Here is a 19,595-nt window from a genome sequence, read left to right as displayed (position 1 = left end):
GATAGGTGAGGTAAAAAACCTACTCTGATACACAGCGTAGGTTTTTTTTTTTTATAGCAGCACAGATATAAAAAGGGTAAGGTGCAAAAATGCAACATTGTGCATATTTTGTAGTTCTACAATTACTGACTGTAGTCCATCTGTTTCTCTGCATGCTTTGTTAGCCCCCTTTCAAGCTGTTCTTCAATGGTCAGGACTCTCCCAGGACCACTACAGAGCAGGTATTATTTGGGTGGTGGATCATTCTCAGCACTGCAGTGACACTGACATGGTGGTGGTGTGTTAGTGTGTGTTGTGCTGGTATGAGTGGATAAGACACAGCAATGCTGATGAAGTCTTTAAACACCTCACTGTCACTGCTGGACTGAGAATAGTCCACCAACCAAAAATATCCAGCCAACAGCGCCCTGTGGGCAGCGTCCTGTGACCACTGATGAAGGTCTAGAAGATGACCAACTCAAACAGCAGCAATAGATGAGCGATCATCTCTGACTTTACATCTACAAGGTGGACCAACTAGGTAGGAGTGTCTAATAGAGTGGACAGTGAGTGGACACGGAAACTTCAGCAGCACTGCTGTCTGATCCACTCATACCAGCACAACACACACTAACACACCACCACCATGTCAGTGTCACTGCAGTGCTGAGAATGACCCACCACCTAAATAATACCTGCTCTGTGGGGGTCCTGACTATTGAAGAACAGGGTGAAAGCAGACTAAAAAAGGACTGCAGTCAGAAATTGTAGAACTGCAAAATGCTTCTATATGGTAAGTGGACAGTAAGTGTAGAAACGAGGTGATTTTAATGTTATGTCTGATCAGTATATATATATATATATATATATATATATATATATATATATATATATATATATATATATATTCTCACTTTATGGTCGCAGAAGCTTCAAATGAATGTTAATTCAATGGATTAAAACTGTGTTCAATTAAAATAAAATGTAGTGATATAAGACGTGTATTTAGAAGGTTGTTTTTAAGCAAAATATTGCAAATGGACAGTGTTCTTTGGCTCCCTCCCCCATTACTTTTCCTGCTGTTTTGCATCAGTAGGTGAGTGAGTGAGTGAGTGAGTGAGGACTGTGTTCATTCATTGCATTGAGTGAGTGAGTGAGTGAGTGAAGTAGTGTGGAAGTGCACTTATTCAAGTTCCCTACTGCAGCTGAACACAGCGTCTCACTTCTACAGAGTTACGTTTTATTACAAAGCCGCGTTTTCGCCTCATCTCACCCGAGCCGCTGGAACGGAGGAAAGTAATATTCTACCTGTGCAGCGCTGACATGTTTAAAGTCGGCTTTAACAGTCATATAAAATATTAGCATTAGTCGATGCTATTTGTGCTAGCTTTGAGCAATGCACTAAGCTAGCCGTTGGTCGGCTAGCTAATCCGTTTACTTCCATAGACTTCCACTACTGTATTTATAGCAGTTCGACTCGGGCTGATTTTTTACAGCTAATGTTTTAGCATGCGTGCATGGTAGTTTTTGGCCTTCATATCTCGATGCATTCAGGTCGTTTTGGAGCACTTTGAGCAAACTGGGACATTTTAGACTTGAAATAGGTAGAACTGTGTGTTTGACAACGGAGGCCGCACATTAGCATCGGTGTGTAACACTGCTTTAGGTTAGCCTGTTAGCACTGTGCGCGTGTGCGTGTGCGCGGTGAAAAGTTTTCAGCGATGCCTGCGATGTTGGAAAAAAGCACAGCGGAGATCTCAGGGAAAAGAAGAGGCCGACATTCTGTCAACAACCCCAACAAAAGTTTCACCTCAAACGGTAACAGTAATAATTCTTGGGAGGAAGGAAGTACGCCTTCATCAAGTGATGACGAGCATGGTAAGTCATGGTGAGGTGGTAGCCTCGCTCAGCCAATCTAACTTCATACACTTTGCAGCTCGCTATTAATTTTATTCATTGTGACTTTTATGTTCATAAGGTGCAGGAGGGATGAGAGTGGGCTCACAGTATCAGGCAGTGGTTCCAGATTATGATCCAGGTAAACTGAAGTCGTTGTTTTAATGCTTCAACAATAGAGCAGGTTAAAGGCTGGGGTAGCCTCGAACACCGTCCGTTGTTTAACTAGTTTTCTCCACTTGCATAAGATCTGCATTGCACACACTTCTCAATCTGAACTGATGTAATAGCACTTTAAAAGTAAAATAACCAGCGATCTTAATTATAAAAACTATTCTAGTAATGCATATTTATTTATTTATAACAAATACCTGGCAAAAACAGAAGTGACAAGTTTGTTTTATATTTTGACTTATTGCATATTGTTTTATGTTAAGCCTACATAAAGGTGTTCTCAGATATTATCTGTATTTAAGTTTTTGAACAAGATCTGTTGTGGAACTAAAACACAAATTTTAAATATTTGCTTAATATTATAAAATATTCTAAAATTAATATGTTGTTTTATTGATTATTATTTTGTTTAAATTTCAGGTAGTACACCTGTACTATAGTCTTAAACAAAGTTTGAAATCTTCTTTTTAAATGTGATGTATGTGGGGGTAGGTGAAAAGTGAAACACCTCTCTAACTGTAACTGTTATTATTATTTTTCTTATCATGTATTTTTCAATTTTATAATGTTGTTCGGGTGGCACAGTGGTGATTTGTGCTAGGGTTCGAATCCCTAAACCCCAGCGGGTGGGGGAGGAGAACACGCCACAGGCAAGACATTTTAGAGAAAGACATCCTGTATGGGTTGTGTTACTACGCTGTGCACATTGACTGGATAAACCGGACCCACTGCAAACCTGACTAGGATAAAGTGGTGGTAAAACATGGAAATGTCATGTGAAAAAATGAAAGTTCTATATTGAAATCAACAGATCTGTTGCCCTTTACTCCAGCAGATATGTCACTATATTTACTCTTTATATGTTCTTATAAACACTTAATGAAAAAGGAGCTTGACTGAAGTGAGGAGGGCAACGGTACATATAACTGTACTGGTTACTATCATTAGGTTAGTTGTAAACAGCATGTATCTGGTAGAAATACAATCTGACAATTAACACTTTGTCATACAAAATGTGTGATGATATTTAAAGTAACATTAATCAACTAACCATTGAAAGAAGACTAAGATTTTGTTTACAACTGCAGAAGCAGCAAAGAGGAACAGTGATTGCAAGCGTAATGCCACAGCTAGCCAACACCTTACAGGGTATTTACTAAAAGTAAAGCCACAAAAATAACATTAAGTGCAAATTCCTCTGATTGAGCCTCATTCAGAACCTTATATTAAAGGTCATTGGGTATAATAGAAGATGCATAATTTATGATAAAGAGCACAAAACCAGGACCTCTGCATTTTAGTTAACATCCTTTATAGGAATTGAACTTCTGCTCATTTTAATGCACAATTACTGTAAGTTTGCAGAGTATTTGCTGATAAACATCATATGTTGTAATTGCATTTTTGTGAGTTTATTAAATACATAGATAGAAATAGCATGCTGAAATTTGCAAAGGAAAAAAACCCAACAACATACAGTGTATCACAAAAGTGAGTACACCCCTCACATTTCTGCAAATATTTCATTATATCTTTTCATGGGACAACACTATAGACATGAAACTTGGATATAACTTAGAGTAGTCAGTGTACAACTTGTATAGCAGTGTAGATTTACTGTCTTCTGAAAATAACTCAACACACAGCCATTAATGTCTAAATAGTTGGCAACATAAGTGAGTACACCCCACAGTGAACATGTCCAAGTTGTGCCCAAATGTGTCGTTGTCCCTCCCTGGTGTCATGTGTCAAGGTCCCAGGTGTAAATGGGGAGCAAGGCTGTTAAATTTGGTGTTTTGGGTACAATTCTCTCATACTGGCCACTGGATATTCAACATGGCACCTCATGGCAAAGAACTCTCTGAGGATGTGAGAAATAGAATTGTTGCTCTCCACAAAGATGGCCTGGGCTATAAGAAGATTGCTAACACCCTGAAACTGAGCTACAGCATAGTGGCCAAGGTCATACAGCGGTTTTCCAGGACAGGTTCCACTCGGAACAGGCTTCGCCAGGGTCGACCAAAGAAGTTGAGTCCACGTGTTCGGCGTCATATCCAGAGGTTGGCTTTAAAAAATAGGATCAGTGTATTCTGTATTTACATGTTGAATGCTGTGGGCCTGATTGCTTTTCATATGTGTCCTTTCATGCTCATTCATAATTTGTTTGATTATTGCTGCAGTGATAAATAAGTCTGGTGCATTGGGAACCAATGGGAACCGGGTTGTATAAAATTACACTATTTTCTTGTGCATAGTATATGTGACTATTGCTTTCTCTTTCGCCTGACAGAAGTGGCCAAGGCAAGCCAAGAGAGAGAGAATCTGGGGATGCTGGTATGGATTCCCAACCAGAACTTGCCAGAGTCTAAATGTAAGTATTTTCATTTATTTAGACTGGCAAATTTAACTAGCAAAACTCATCATAATCATACACTTTGGCCTGTCAGACGTCTACACAGACCTTATTGGCTATTTGGGGGGTGGGCAAAGTTATTCTGTTAATTAAAGACATTGTTCACAAATTATTTACAAAAATTAAAACTGCCAAGTGTAAAAATGTAGTAAGTAATGGGGTTTTTATACAGAACAATTTTTTTACTGGTTATTCAGGGTATAGAGGAGTAGTAAAATGTGTGACATTAACTGGAAGAACCTGAGAAGAGTATAAGGAATTAACTCCAAGTTCTTTAGAGTCAAAATAGACCAGCTGATTATGATGAGGAAAAGAGAAAAAACATGGCGCTTGTGCTCTTAACTACTGCTCTTGACAATCTGAGTTTTTAAATTAAAATTCATAAATGTGCCGACTTTATTTATTCACAGCAAGAAGGTCGGGGTGGTCCTTTCTGGTTGGAGTTTGTTAGATATAATCTTGTGTAATGAGTAACTACCGTTTCTGTCATGGTGTTTGTTTGTTTATTAGGATTTTAACGTCATGTTTTACACTTTGGTTATATTCATGACAGGAACGGTAGTTACTCATTACACAAGGTTCATCAGTCCACAAGGTTATATCAAACACAGTCATGGACAATTTAGTATCTCCAATTCACCTCACTTGCACGTCTTTGTACTGTGGGAGGAAACCGGAGCACCCGGAGGAAACCCACGCGGGCACGGGAAGAACATGCAAACTCCACACAGAAAGAACCCGGACCGCCCCACCTGGGGATCGAACCCAGGACGTTCTTGCTTTGAGGCGACGGTGCTACCCACTTAGCCACCGTGCTGCCTTCCTGTCACAAATGTAACCAGAAGTGTAAGACATGACGTTAAAATCCTAATAAACAAACAAACAATAAAGATCTGTAAATTAGTTTTTCTGCAGATTTAGGGCTGTACAGTATCCCTTGCTTTTTTCCTGTTTGATTAGAAGGGATTGTTCACACAGTTTCTGATAAAGTGTCACTCATGCAAGAAATTTAAGTAGTTAAATTAAAAACGAATTAAAAATGATTTAATATGTTAAAGTACAATAGTGGTTGTAAGCAGCTTTGTTTGAAACTAGGCATTTTAAATGTTTTTGTTTGTTTCTCATAGTGGACGAGTATATTGCAATAGCCAAAGAAAAACATGGGTACAATATGGAGCAGGTAAACTACTTCTATTTTTGGTGTAATGTAGATAATTTTTGTTTATCTTTGTTACATTTTGACTGTTGCCTTGATCTATTTTGGTAATTTTTATTTTATTTAACAGGCGTTGGGTATGCTCTTCTGGCACAAACACAACATAGAAAAGTCTTTAGCAGATCTTCCTAACTTCACTCCTTTTCCTGATGAGTGGACAGTGGAGGACAGAGTGCTCTTTGAACAGGGCTTCAGCTTTCACGGCAAGACTTTCCATCGTATTCAACAAATGGTAAGCCACAGAACCTGTTAGGACATTGCACATATTAAAAAGCCAAGCTTAGTTGTTGCTGGTCTAGAGATTTGCATAGATTCAAATCATTTGTACCCTTATCCAGATAGTAACTACAAATGAGGAATACAGTTCAGTGCAAAACCATTCCTAGTGATTTTTGATTTTTAAATAAATTCTGTTTGTGTTACTGAGATTAGTCATCAGATTAAAAGTATATATTAAAAACAACCAGCAAACAGATGTGCAGATGTAAGCACATAAGTAAATGGATGGGCGCAGGTAGTTATTGCAGTTAAGAGGATCTAAAAGCTGCTTGAAGTAGATGTAAAGAGGTTAAAGGGGAAAGAGCCTGTATATCATATTTATTATATATTGTTAGCTAGACAGTTACACCGATCAGCCATAACTTTAAAACCACATCCTTGTATCTACACTTTTTATTAGCTCCACTTACCATATAGAAGCACTTTGTAGTTCTACAATTACTGACTGTAGTCCATCTGTTTCTCTGAATGCTTTGTTAGCCCCCTTTTATGCTGTTCTTCAATGGTCAGGACTCTCCCAGGACCACTACAGAGCAGGTATTATTTAGGTGGTGGATCATTCTCAGCACTGCAGTAACACCGACATGGTGGTGGTGTGTTCGTGTGTGTTGTGCTGGTATGAGTGGATAAGATACAGCAATGCTGATGGAGTTTTTAAATACCTCACTGTCCCTGCTGGACTGAGAATAATCCACCAACCAAAAACTTCAAGCCAACAGCGCCCCATAGGCAGGGTCCTGTGACCATTGATGAAGGTCTAAAAGATGACCAACTGAAATAGCAGCTATAGATGAGTGATCATCCCTTTATATCTACAAATTGAACCAACTAGGTATGAATGTCTAATAGAGTGGACAGTGAGTGGACACGGTATTTAAAAACGCCAGCAGTGCTGCTGTGTCTGATCCACTCATACCAGCACAACACACACTAACACACCACCACCATGTCAGTGTCACTGCAGTGCTGAGAATGACCCACCCCATAAATAATACCTGCTCTGTGGTGGCCCTGTGGGGGTCCTGACTAGGGCTGGGCGATATGGATCAAAAATAATATCTCAATATATTTTAGCTGAATGGCGATATACGATATATATCTTGATATTTTTTTCATTTCCATAAGGTAATAACAACAAGACACTTCTGAGACAAAGCTACATGTTCCAAATACTAAATACCAAAAATGTTTACAGGCACTTTTATTAATATTCATGCTGGGAAAGCTTCACACAGGAACTATTTTTCCTTAAAAAAAAAAAAAAAAGAGCTATTCTAAGAAAAAGTTTGTTGTTTTCTAACGTCTCGCCTGTTGTGTAATGTGAATTACAAATATATTGTCTGGCCCTTTAAGAATGTTAAGTGCACTATAGGGCGCAGGGAGCGAGTGTGTAGGGAATATATTAGAATTGTGCTTATGTTCTTCTGTTGTTTTGCACTGAGCTTGTATGACATTAAAAGTAGCGTCCAGGGCTCTAGAGTGCGACCAATTTGGTCGCACATGCGACCTAATTTCTCAATGGTGCGACTGAAAAAAACCTGAGGTCGCACCAGTGCGACCAGCCGCTCGAGGGAAACAAAAGTCTCTGTGACTCTGAAAGTCTCCGGTGCAACAACAGACACACATTAGATCCATATCTAATCATGTCTATATGTCTAATGCCTAGTTCACACTACACGACTGAATCTTTTGCACTCGGGAGTCTTTCAGTCGGTGTGTAATTCACACTACACGACTAATCGGTGATAGGGGGTTTCACACTACACGATCTATCACCAACTGGAATCGCAGGCGAGCTTCTCTGGTCTCCTTTTTTTTTCTTCTTTACAAAAACACACGTGAGAAGTGACGAGAGGTTTAATGATACCACGTCCAAAAATGCACGTCAACAAGTAGTAGAGATCAAAGTGTGCGCTGATGTGCAGCGTAAAATCAAAAAGGAAAAATAAATTTGGCAACACGAACAGTATAGATGGTTCTATAGTGAGTTGGAGGTTAATTAATAATTTTGTAATGCAGTGTGGGTATTATGTTTTGTAGAGGATCAAATCAGAAATACTGTAAAACGTGCGTGTGCCAGTGTATTCTTATATAAACTATATTAATTAAGCCCCTGTCCCAGTGTTTACAACCTCTCCTGCGTTTCCCCTCACACCGTATCCTGTGTTCTCATTGGCTGTTCGACATGTCACTCATTCCCAGTCGCACATCTGAGATCAGATATCTGACATGCTAGAAAACTCAATCCAGTCCAATCCAATCCAGTGGTCGGCGAGCCGGTCGGATCGAGTTGTTCAGTAGTTCACGCTTAGCGACCGAGAGCCGAGTTCTGATCGCCGAGCGAACGCCGAGTTGCTCCCGAGCCGGAAAATCAAGCGCCGACCAGTCGTCGAGCGAAAATCAGGGCAAAAATCGTGTAGTGTGAACTAGGCATAACCAATCAGAGATAGTGAAGGGCGGGACCAGCGTCTTCAACAGTGGGCGTTACACAGCGAAAGTTAAGAGTAGTAATATCATGGCGGAGTGTGTAGAATATGTGTGAGCATATGTGCTGCTGTTACAGATGTTGGTTTTTATGTCAAAACATCAATCAAATATCGGTGATAAGAAGACGTGACGTGTTTGTCTCAGTTGTTGTTTTCTTTAGTTCACTGAGGTGAGAAGAGTTTTGCGCTTCGCTTTCACCGCGACTCTCGGCGCAAATAACCGATTTGCTCAGCGCTCGACTCGAGAGATAAAACATCATTAAAGTTCCATAATACAAACAAACATCTGTGTGAAGTAACGTCAAATCCAGTCTAACAGCTCCACATGTATCTGTGTTTAGCTGGATTTACTTCACGTGTGGTGTTTATATTTCACGTTAAGCATTGTTTGTTCTGTCCGGGTTACTTTTACCACGTCATATCACACAGTTCATCTTTTAAGGCACTTTAAAAATATCTGCAGCAAACTGACTCAAAATGTAATAATGTCATGTAGCCTATGTTAATAATATGCGTCTCGTTACTGCATTAACCATATGTAATATTCTTATCATTAAATGAGATTTGAAGCCCTTAAAACACTTGCACTTTTAATTTAGATTTTCTTTTTATTTCATTTATCTTGAGTTTAAATTTCAGCTCAGTGAAGCACTTTAATCACCAACACTTTTTCAGTAAGTTACCTTTCTTGTAGAATTGTGCTTCAAATAAAGAACTTTATGTTGACCAGATTGTTAGTTAATCATTTACAAGGCAATATTGCCTATATGGACAGCGAATAAAAACAAAAAGTGAACCTCAAGGTAAAACTGAGGTGTTAAATGTGATGCGGTCGAAAATTTGGGTGCACCAAACTTTTGTGCTGGTGCACCTAAGAAAAAAAGTTAGTCTAGAGCCCTGTGCGTTCTCCTTAAACCCCCCACTCAGATGTTTGGACTTTATACATTGTTTTACATCAGTCACCACAACATTAACATTTGCATTATTATTATTTTTATACCGTATAGAACTCAATTCTGTAATACAGGTATAATTAATCGTTCATGTTACTGTGTAACTATTACAACATTTAATGCATTTTAATCAGCGTTCTGCTTTATGCACTATTATTATTTAACAGCTTTATTTGTTGTTTAATTGCTGTTTGCTCCTTGTTTACTGCAGAGTTAGTTCATGCAATTTTATTCATGTTTGGATGTTTATTGGCCAACAGCAAGAAATAATATAATAGAAGATAAATAAATAAATGACGTGTCGGATGTCGGGCGATCATCCAGTATAAACTAACACGACCACGTACAACATCCAGTACAGAACTCACTCCCCATAATGTTTGATTTTTACAGATAGAGCAAATATCTATACATGCACATCACATATACAAACACACGTCAGAACAACAGGAGATGCATCGTTACGTTATTATTACTTTCTCAACACGTGCATACACTGTTTATATATAAAGTAAATACGTGCATGTCAGCGCGTGCATGCGCTTGTGTTTGTTTATTTCTGTTTTCCAATATTGGTTTTTAAAACGAATAACGACTCGTTTTCTTGTTTTTCAACTTTGGGATTTGAAGTGAAAAACGAATGACCAAAGGTACACGGAGCTGGAACCTTTTGTCTGGACTTGTTTTCGACATTCTCTACAGAATACATTATTCTGCTGCTCATCTGATACTTCTCCACCACTGAATCCGAACCATCTACAAATATTGAGCCATTATTATTCTTTTTACTAAGCAGCTCCTCCACCGTCTCCATGCTGTCATGGGAGTTTTACTTACAGAAATGTGTTCTGAGGGCAGAAAGTATTGGCGGTGGGGCGGGGCAAGTTGTGTTCAGTGAGGGAGAGAGGCGGGGCAGGTGAACATGTGCAGAGACAAACTGGGAGAGGAGAAAGACGAACTGTCGGATCTAATTGGAACGCAACATCTATATCGATATATGCGATATTGTCTTATCTTATATCGCGTATGAAACTATATCGATATTTTATAAAATCTCGATATATCGCCCAGCCCTAGTCCTGACCATTGAAGAACAGGGTAAAAGCACACTAAAAAGTATGTAGAGAAACAGATGGACTACAGTCAGTAATTGTAGAACTACAAAGTGCTCCTATATGGTAAGTGGAGCTGATAAAATGGACAGTGAGTGTAGAAACAAGGAGGTGGTTTTAATGTTATGGCTGATCAGTCTATATATTACTTTAAGTTGGAGGCAAATGTTAAACTGTAATTTTATTATTTTCATATTATCTTCATTATAAGTGTTTGTTGCTTGTAATGACACATTAGTAAAACCTTACACAATAAATTACTTGTCAGTACATTCCATTAAAAATTTGTAATATGTACATTTTTGTACATAGATATATTAGATATATTGTATAAAATGCTGAAAACATTTGGTGGTCCTGAAATCAATTAAATACAGTTATAATAAATCATGCACATATTTTTATTCATTAATAGTTGTTAGTTGCTTTGGTTACTTGTGAATTATCTTGGCTTTGTGACACACCTGCTGGATACTGATGTTACGGTTTGTGTTTTTTCCAGCTTCCAGACAAGTCTATTGCAAGCCTGGTTCGATTTTATTATTCATGGAAGAAAACACGAAGCAAAACCAGCGTGATGGACCGTCATGCACGCAAGCAGAAGAGAGATCGTGAGGAGAGGTCAGCCTTTTAAGAAAAATTGATTGTCTGGAGCACAGTGCATAGAATCATACAGATACATATCAAGAGCTTTAGTCAGAGTTTAATTTAAATCTCAGTTTTGGGAAAATGTGATAAAAAGGTACCCTCTTCTTCTGCAGCCATGCTTTTGTAATGTGTGCAGCATGTGGTTTTGCATTGTCTTGTTGAAAAATGCATGAATGTCCCTGGAAAAGATGACGTCTTGAAGGCAGCATATGTTGCTCTAAGATCTCCGTGTACTTTTGTGCATTAATGCTGAAGTATAAATTACCTTTGCCAAGGGCATTGACACAGCCCCATACCATGACAGACCCTGGCTTTTGGACTTGTTTCTGATAACAAGTCTGGATGATCCTTTTTGTCTTTGGTCCGGAGCACACAGTGTCCATTTTTTCCAAAAAAAGACCTGGAATGCTGATTCATCTGACCACAATACATGTTTTCACTGTGTGATGGTCCATCCTAGATGCTTTAGAGCTCAGAGAAGTTGAAGCAGCTTCTGGACATGGTTAACATAAGGTTTCTTTTTTGCACAGTAAAGCTTTAAGTGGCATTTGTGCATGTAACTCTGTATTGTAGTGCTTGACAAATGTTTGTCAAAGTAATCCCTCACCCATGTGGTTATATCAGCTATTGTTGAGTGGCGGTTCTTGATGCAGTGCCGTCTAAGAGATCGAAGATCACGGGTGTTCAGCTTAAGCTTGCACTCTTGGCCTTTACACACTGAAATTCCTCTCGATTCCTTGAATGGTTTAATGATATTATGCACTGTAGAGGGAGAAATATGCATATCCCTTCCAATCTTTCTTTGAGGTACATTGTTTTAAACATTTCAATCATTTTCTCACACATTTGTTGATAAACTGGAGATCCTCTGATCATCTTTGCTCATCAAAGACTCAGTCTTTCCTGGATGCTGCTTTTGTACCAAACCATATATAGGAATAACATCATTATTTAGCCTTTTCTCCTCATTACTAGCCCTAAATTGCTCCCGTCCCAACTTTTTAGGAATGTGTTGCAGGCCTGAAATGCAGGAATGCAGTTAATGTTTATTAACAAATGAGAAATCTTGGGTTTAAACAGTCTGCAGTCAAATAAAAGACAATGTAAATGTAAGGAACATTTCATTTTTCTTTTATTTGCATTTTCCATACAGTCCCAACTTTTCACACCAGCGGATATCCTTTACGCACAGCTTTGTTCACTATGAGAAAGAACACTTCTGGATAGATTTAGAATGTGCTGAATGAAGAGCCAGTGATTCCAGCAAAAATAAGGTTAAAAGAAGTTATGTAGTAGTGTTTTGAAAGACTGGGGGTTGGTGAAGTTATGTAAAGGGGGAGTGCAGTTTGTTAAAATAATCAAAGAGAAGTATGATGTACATATGACAGTAAGCGTACACAACTGTCAGCAGTTAATCAGTGTCGGAGAAATGTCTTGGTACCAAAACATTTTAATTGATTTTTGCTTAAAGGGGTCCTTGGCTTCATACAGTTCAAGAGCCAATTATCTAAAACCAATTTTCTAGATGGCAAACAAGGCAAAAAGACACAAACATTTTACAATAGCCTACTGGAAAAAGTCCCACATACTGATAAATCATAGTTTGGGATTATGGTAGTTACAGAAGGTTTATATAAGGAGAAGAACAGGAAAGAGATTTAATATCACAGCAGGCTATTAAAACAGTGCAGCATGGTCATGGGAAAATTGAAGTCAGTGTGTTTTGCTTTTAATTTGTGCACCTATCAATCAACTATAAGCTGACAGGGGAAGCATCACTCCATTTCTCAGACACACACTATACCATCTGATTTGGATCATTGTAAAAAAAAAAAAAAAAAAAAAAAAAAAAAAAAAAGGAATCATACTACTCATTCAGTCTGGTCATGAGATTATCTTTGTGATATGGTGAAGTCATGCAGAGAGAACATGAGTTTGCACAAACTTGTGGAGTCCATGCCAGCCCAAGCTTATGCTGTGATTACAGCAATCGAGGGCACGTACCAAATCCTGTGTGAACATTCATTCATTGATTATATTATCAAGCACACTCCTGACCCCCACTGACCAGGTGATCGGGTGGTGGACCATTCTCAGCACTGCACTGACACTAATATTGTACTAACATGTTAGTGTGTGTTATTTTGGCATAGCAGGTGCAGCAGTGTTTTGGGGATTTTTAAAATGCTGTTTAAACTTACCGGCCTCATTATTAGGAACACAAGCTGTGAGTGGATCAGGCACAGCAGTGCTGCTGGAGTTTTTAAATACTGTTTCCACTCACTGTCCACTCTATTAGACACTCCTACCTAGTTGGTCCACCTTGTAGATGTAAAGTCAGAGACGATGGCTCATCTATTGCTGCTGTTTGAGTTGGTCATCTTATAGACCCTCATCAGTGGTCACAGGACACTGCCCACAGGGTGCTGTTGGCTGGATATATTTTAGGTTGGTGGACTATTCTCAGTCCAGCAGTGACAGTGACTCCATCAGCATTTCTGTGTCTTATCGAATCATACCAGCACAACACACACTAACACACCACCACTACAAAGTGCTTCTATATGGTAAGTGGAGCTGATAAAATGAACAGTGTGTGTAGAAACAAGGAGGTGGTTTTAATGTTATGGCTGGTCGGTGTATTTGGGGGGTGGTACTAATGTTATGCCCTGTGTGTTTAATTCATTGTTAGTTGTAGCCGCAGTTTAAAACTTTTTATCTTGCTTTTTAGTGATGAGGCTGAAGAGACGAGCTGCATCTCTCCAGCTGATGGAGAATTAGAGCCAAAAAAAGAAGAGAAAAAAGAGGTTAGATTTTAGGTTGCATATTCAAAATGAGTCATTTACTAGTTCTTTACAATTCTCTAAATTAGCAAAAAGTAATTGTACTAATTTAATTGTATTAATATAATCTAAATGCTATAAACAATTTTAATCCAGTGTCATTTTCTTTATTTAAAAAAAAAAATGTTATATTGAATGTATTTTGTCAGCTTTATTATTAGATTAGATGCTTTATAATTTGCCTTTGTGGAGTGTGTTCAAAAGAGTAATGTTTGCACGTTCTTTATTGTTCCCCACAGAGGAGGTGTTAACATTTTTTAAATGAGATAATCAACAAAACAGAATTAAAACCATTTGCACAAGACTTTACTCTGACACCCAGTTAAATTAATAAAGACTTTAATATATAATATATACAAATTGTCCTAGTGCTGTGTGTTTCACTGCTTATTTTGTATTTAATTTTGATGTGTGCTTTTTGGCTCTCTCTTTGTATTTTTCTGGGAAGTGAACTTGAGATTGTGTACATGCTTGGCCGAGTCATTAACCTTTGATCGTCTCATGCAGAAGCTGTGCTTTTTTGTACATGTTTAATCTGGGTGCAGTATTTCTGTTATTAAACCCTATTTCCCCCCCCTCAGGGCTCATCTGGACTTCAGAAACAGGATACAGTTGTTCAAAAGGTACCATCACATAGTTAAAAGCTTTCAATTCCATGTGTTTGCCATTACTTTTACTTAATACTGTAGGCCTGTTTAAATTGCAAGTGGTTTTCTCATTGTTTTTGATAAAGGTAAAACTGCAGTCCATTTTGGCAAACCAGTATATTAGTGCTGCTAGTGTAAGCTCCCAGTTCTCAGGATCCCTTTATTTCCTGAAATACCCATATTTATTCATTATGAACAGAATCATACTTAGTCATATACATACATACACACCCTTTCTATGTTTGTTTGTTTGTTTATTAGGATTTTAATGTCATGTTTTACACTTTGGTTACATTCATGACAGGAACGGTAGTTACTCATTACACAAGTGTCATCAGTTCACAAGGTTATATCGACCACAGTGGACAAACTAGTATCTCCAATTCACCTCACTTGCATGTCTTTGGACTGTGGGAGGAAACCGGAGCACCCGGAGTAAACCCACGCAGACACAGGGAGAACATGCAAACTCCACACAGAAAGGACCTGTACCGCCCTCTCTCTCTCTCTCTCTCTCTCTCTCTCTCTCTCTCTCTCTCTAGATAGATAGATAGATAGATAGATAGATAGATAGATAGATAGATAGATAGATAGATAGATAGATAGATAAGCTGTTGTACATAGAAAGCATAGTACAAGTGCATATAAGTCATGCTAAACAACTGTAAACTTGTTATAAGAGTGTGGACATAATGTACACTAGTTTTGGAAAAACAGCAATAAGTGTCATTAAAAACTACACAGCACATCATAAAGTTTGTCTTTCGTTAATGGACAGAATCCTAGATCTGTATTAGGTATTATGTTGATGTGTATACATTTGAATTAAAATAACAAGAAGTCTCCATACAAAGAAAAAATATTTACTGATATATTCAAGCAATTTTAAGAACATAGATTATGTTGACTTTAAATGAAAACATCTAGTTCTCTTGACAACTGATGACCTGACTTTGTTTTAAACCCTCTTCAGCCAGCACCTCCCACAGACAAACCACTTCACATTAAAAAAGAAGCACAGGGTTCAAGAAGCCACAACCGGGCCAAAAGAAAGCCACCTAAAGGCATGCACCTGCACCGAAGCGATGTGACAGCTGTTTCGAGCAGCGGCCCGGCTGCAACCGGCATCCTCAGGCAACTGGACATGGAGCTCATCACCATTAAACGACAGGTCTGTGCTGTGCGGGCTGTGTTAATTTTGATAATGTTAAAAGATGATGGTGTAAATGCTAGTGCTTGTCTAAGCAACTTTTCTTTATACCTTTTTGCAGATCCAGAGCATCAAACAGAGCAACAGCGCCCTGAGAGAGGTGCTCAGTACTGGAGTGGAGGAGTTCCGACCTGCTGAGGTAATCCCTTTATCTAGTTACTATCAGTATAATATGTCATAACTGATATGCATATCTTTACCAAAAAAAAACACCAATTCTTTTAACAAATTATTGACTTTCATTAGTTAAAGTAATAGTCTTACTAGGGCGGGATCATCTCTGTCAAGAATCTGAAGTGCTGCTATTTTTATTTTGCTAAAACAAGGAAAATGAATAACCAAAAAAGAGACTAAAAGTCTATTTTAAAAAGTGCAATCTAACCTTTTCTAACAATATTGTTATACAATCCTGACATGTTTTACTATGTGAACCAGTCAACGTTTTATTGCATAGGCTTGATGTATGGCTTTCTCTTTCATTACAAAGTTGCAGCATTTCAAGACAGCAGTTTTCCCAAGTAATTCCAGACCCATGTGACTATATTTATCACTGTAACATGATGGTTTCTCATACGGTGTGATCTGAGGGCTCAAATGTCACACACCTCAAACGGGGGTTTCTGAACCTGCCTTACACTGGCCGAGATCTCTTGGAATTCTCTGACTCACAATATTAAGTTCAGTACAAGGAACATTTTAATCTAAGACATTTAAAGTACTGTGGTTTTAAATATAAAAATGGAAAAACAAGGTAATGATTATGTACAAAAATAGACAGTCTGTTTCAAAATGTGACCTTTTTTTTAACAGTGTTGCTGTATGAACCAGCCCTGTTCTTTCTGTTAATATAATGTAATGTTTTAATAGGTGAATCAGAAGTTCAATACACGCTGGACTACAGAGGAGCAGCTTCTTGCTGTCCAAGGTAAATTTATCATTTAGCTCCACATTTATCAGTCCTGCCTCAAGGCAAAACTAACCCTCACCCTCCTGTGGGTATCTGGCTGGTAAGTGTTTTGATGTGTTTACAAATATCTAGCTGCCCAGGGTTACATTGTTTTTCTCTCTCTTCCTTTTTTCAGCTATAAGAAAATATGGAAGGGATTTTCAGGCCATTTCCGATGTCATCGGCAACAAGTCAGTGGTGCAGGTCAAGAACTTTTTCGTAAACTACCGTCGCCGCTTCAACCTGGACGAGGTACTTCAGGAGTGGGAGGCTGAGCACGGTGTGGAATCTTCTAAAAGTTCAGAGGAGGAGAAGATGGAGGTGTCATCTGAAGAGGGCACCACCACTCCTGTTCCACCTGAGGACCAGAAGGAGGTCTGAGGTTTTAAAATCAAGACAAAAAAATTCATAGCCTACAGTTAATATGTCCTAGTGTTTAAACTGTTTCTGTTAGAAGTTTTGTGACACTTAGTCTTGGACTTTGTAAAACAGCAATGAGGGATCAGAGCAACGTGATTGTGATCTAATTCTGTAAGAGTTTGTAGTTTTCCTACTGTTAGTTCCTAGTAGTGCAGAATGAGGCATGGTTGTCTCTAAACGTCTGTGTAGTTTAGTTCAATTCAATTTCTATTACTGTCAATCTCAAACCTTTACTGTGGGCTCCTGTCAAACCCCAGCATTTCATGTAATAGAATTACTTTTTACATAACTGGTTTTTGACAAAAATACAAAGTAAAGATACTTTTTACTGACCAACTTTTTTTGTAAACATTTGCAAATGTATAATTTTTGAAATGATGTCTTTAACACCATCAAAAAAGTGGGGACAGACATGTTTACCACCATTACATCAGCTTTCTTTTAATTACACTTATTAATCATTTAGGAACTAAGGATACTAATTGTTGCAATTTTATATATTTATACAATTTTATATACATTGTGTTTTTCTCCCAATTTAGTGTAGTCAATTTGTCTTCTGCTGCTGGGGGATCCCCGATTTTTTTGCAGTTGATGAGGGTATATTGCTGCTCACGCCTCCTCCGACCTGCGTGCAACCCTTAGCGGAACCCTTTTCCACCCATGCACTCTGCACATCTGCCTCTATCCATCTCTATCTAGTCCTTACACAGCGTTTGAAGACCCCGCCCACATATTCCGTCCATCCCTCCCTGCAGGCACTGCCAATTATGCCCGCTAGATGGCGCCCGGTCGACCGGTGGCAACAACAAGTTTCGAAACGAGGAGTTCAGAATTTCGGCGCTGGTGTGCTAGCGGAATATCCTGCTGTGCCACCTGGGTGCCTAATTGTTGCAATTTTACTCGCTGAATTTTTGTCCATTCTCGCTTGCAAAGCCACAGTGTTGTAGTTCATGCAAAATGAGGCATTGCTTTGCTGAAACAACCTTGGACTTTCCCCTTCATGCTAGCTTATTCCTCTCTAAAATTCTAATATATGCCGTTGTACCTAAATAGTACCTTCACACTGATACACCCCCCCATACTATGTTAAATATTCTTAAGAGAATATACCAGAGCAAATGTAAATAATGATTCAAAAATCACTGACACTAATTGTTTGATAATGATGATAAATATGTAAAAACATAAGATTAATTGTGGTCATTTGAGGTCATCACAACTATCTTAAATTATTGTGATTTGGCAGGTAAAAAGGTTATTTTAACAGGCCTTATAACAGTTTAACTAAATTTGGCTTGTTTAAGAAATGCCTCAGTCTCTTATATTGATTTTTTTCTTTTCTTTTTAAGGAACCCACAGAAACACAGACCGCCTCTGCTTCCTGAGTGCCCACACATTGGTCAGGTGATTGCTCCCTCTATATAAGCAGACCAGCTGATGCCGTGCTGTTGCAAAAGAGGCACTGGGTTATACAGACTCTTCCTACTCGTTGTTTTTTTTGTTTTGTTTGTTTTTGTTTTTTTTCTCCTTTAACCCAGCTGAGCTTCAGGAATCTTTTACATCCCACCAAATGATAGCGCAAACATCAACTGGTCTATTAAAAGGAATAAGGACTGTTTTAACTTCTGTACTCACTGCCAGCAGGAAGTAGAGTCTCTTTATCAGGTTAATGTGGTGCCTGGTGCTCCAAGCACTAATTCATTTAATTGTCAGAAACTTTAAGAACGTTGGACTGATTCTCATTAAACACAAAGAAAAGCTGGATTTCTGCTCCATGTGAGCAAATCTCAGTCTGCCTCATGTTCCACTAGTTGCTCCTCAATTCATATAGTTATCAGATTTACTATGTTTGATTTTGGATGCAGTGCTATCATGGTTTTATTTTTCTTTCTGTCTTATTTATTTGCTTAAATCGTTTTCTTTAGAATGATCATTTTTCAGTGCTGGAAGTTTGTTCTAAGGATTTTGGAATTGGAACACCTGAATCTTTTTCCTGTCAGTCCATCTAGTCAGTCAGCATGTTGGTAGATGACCTATCTTAACACGTATACTCACTGCAAATAGCTTTAATTAGTGTTCTGCCAAATTCCGACAGATTACCTCTGCATGTCATGAGTACCATCACTGCTTGATTGCTTTAGCTTGCATACTTTTGCCAGTCACACACACAGTGGTGTGCTGCAGAACCAAACAAGTAAAGTAAAACCATACATCTTCACCACTGTACTTATATAATATGGATTTTGTGTGGTGCTCGGGCGGTGCAGCTGTAAACCACGCTAGCCCACCAGTGCTGGTATTTTAAGCTCTCGAGTTCATATCTCAGCTCTGCTGTCAGCCGGCCGGGCACCCACACAGACATACAATTGG

The 19,595-nt window shown here is 38.5% G+C and overlaps 1 protein-coding gene across 1 annotated transcript; it reads left to right on the top strand.

The window, feature by feature from the left end:
* Positions 1 to 1,403: 1,403 nt before the first annotated feature.
* On the top strand, positions 1,404 to 18,970 carry rcor1 (REST corepressor 1). Its single transcript, XM_063007229.1, has 13 exons — positions 1,404 to 1,857; positions 1,958 to 2,017; positions 4,340 to 4,420; positions 5,590 to 5,642; positions 5,749 to 5,910; positions 11,011 to 11,129; positions 13,888 to 13,963; positions 14,581 to 14,622; positions 15,620 to 15,817; positions 15,918 to 15,995; positions 16,724 to 16,781; positions 16,939 to 17,177; positions 18,575 to 18,970. Exons 1-13 carry the CDS (start codon positions 1,701 to 1,703, stop codon positions 18,608 to 18,610), a joined length of 1,359 nt encoding a protein of 452 aa, XP_062863299.1. The 5' UTR covers positions 1,404 to 1,700; the 3' UTR covers positions 18,611 to 18,970.
* Positions 18,971 to 19,595: the final 625 nt, after the last annotated feature.

This window comes from Trichomycterus rosablanca, chromosome 13 (assembly GCF_030014385.1).
Source record: "Trichomycterus rosablanca isolate fTriRos1 chromosome 13, fTriRos1.hap1, whole genome shotgun sequence".
NCBI classification, from domain to species: Eukaryota; Metazoa; Chordata; class Actinopteri; order Siluriformes; family Trichomycteridae; genus Trichomycterus; species Trichomycterus rosablanca.
Note: the sequence above shows the minus strand (reverse complement) of the source record. Positions and strands in the feature narration are given on the sequence as shown.

Excerpts from the sequence above, each read along its gene's own strand:
- rcor1 (XM_063007229.1), top strand. The coding sequence starts at position 1,701 with ATGCCTGCGATGTTGGAAAAAAGCACAGCGGAGATCTCAGGGAAAAGA. Across the intron at positions 2,018-4,339 it reads GGTTCCAGATTATGATCCAG|AAGTGGCCAAGGCAAGCCAA; the intron begins GTAAACTGAAGT and ends TTCGCCTGACAG. Across the intron at positions 5,911-11,010 it reads TCCATCGTATTCAACAAATG|CTTCCAGACAAGTCTATTGC; the intron begins GTAAGCCACAGA and ends TGTTTTTTCCAG.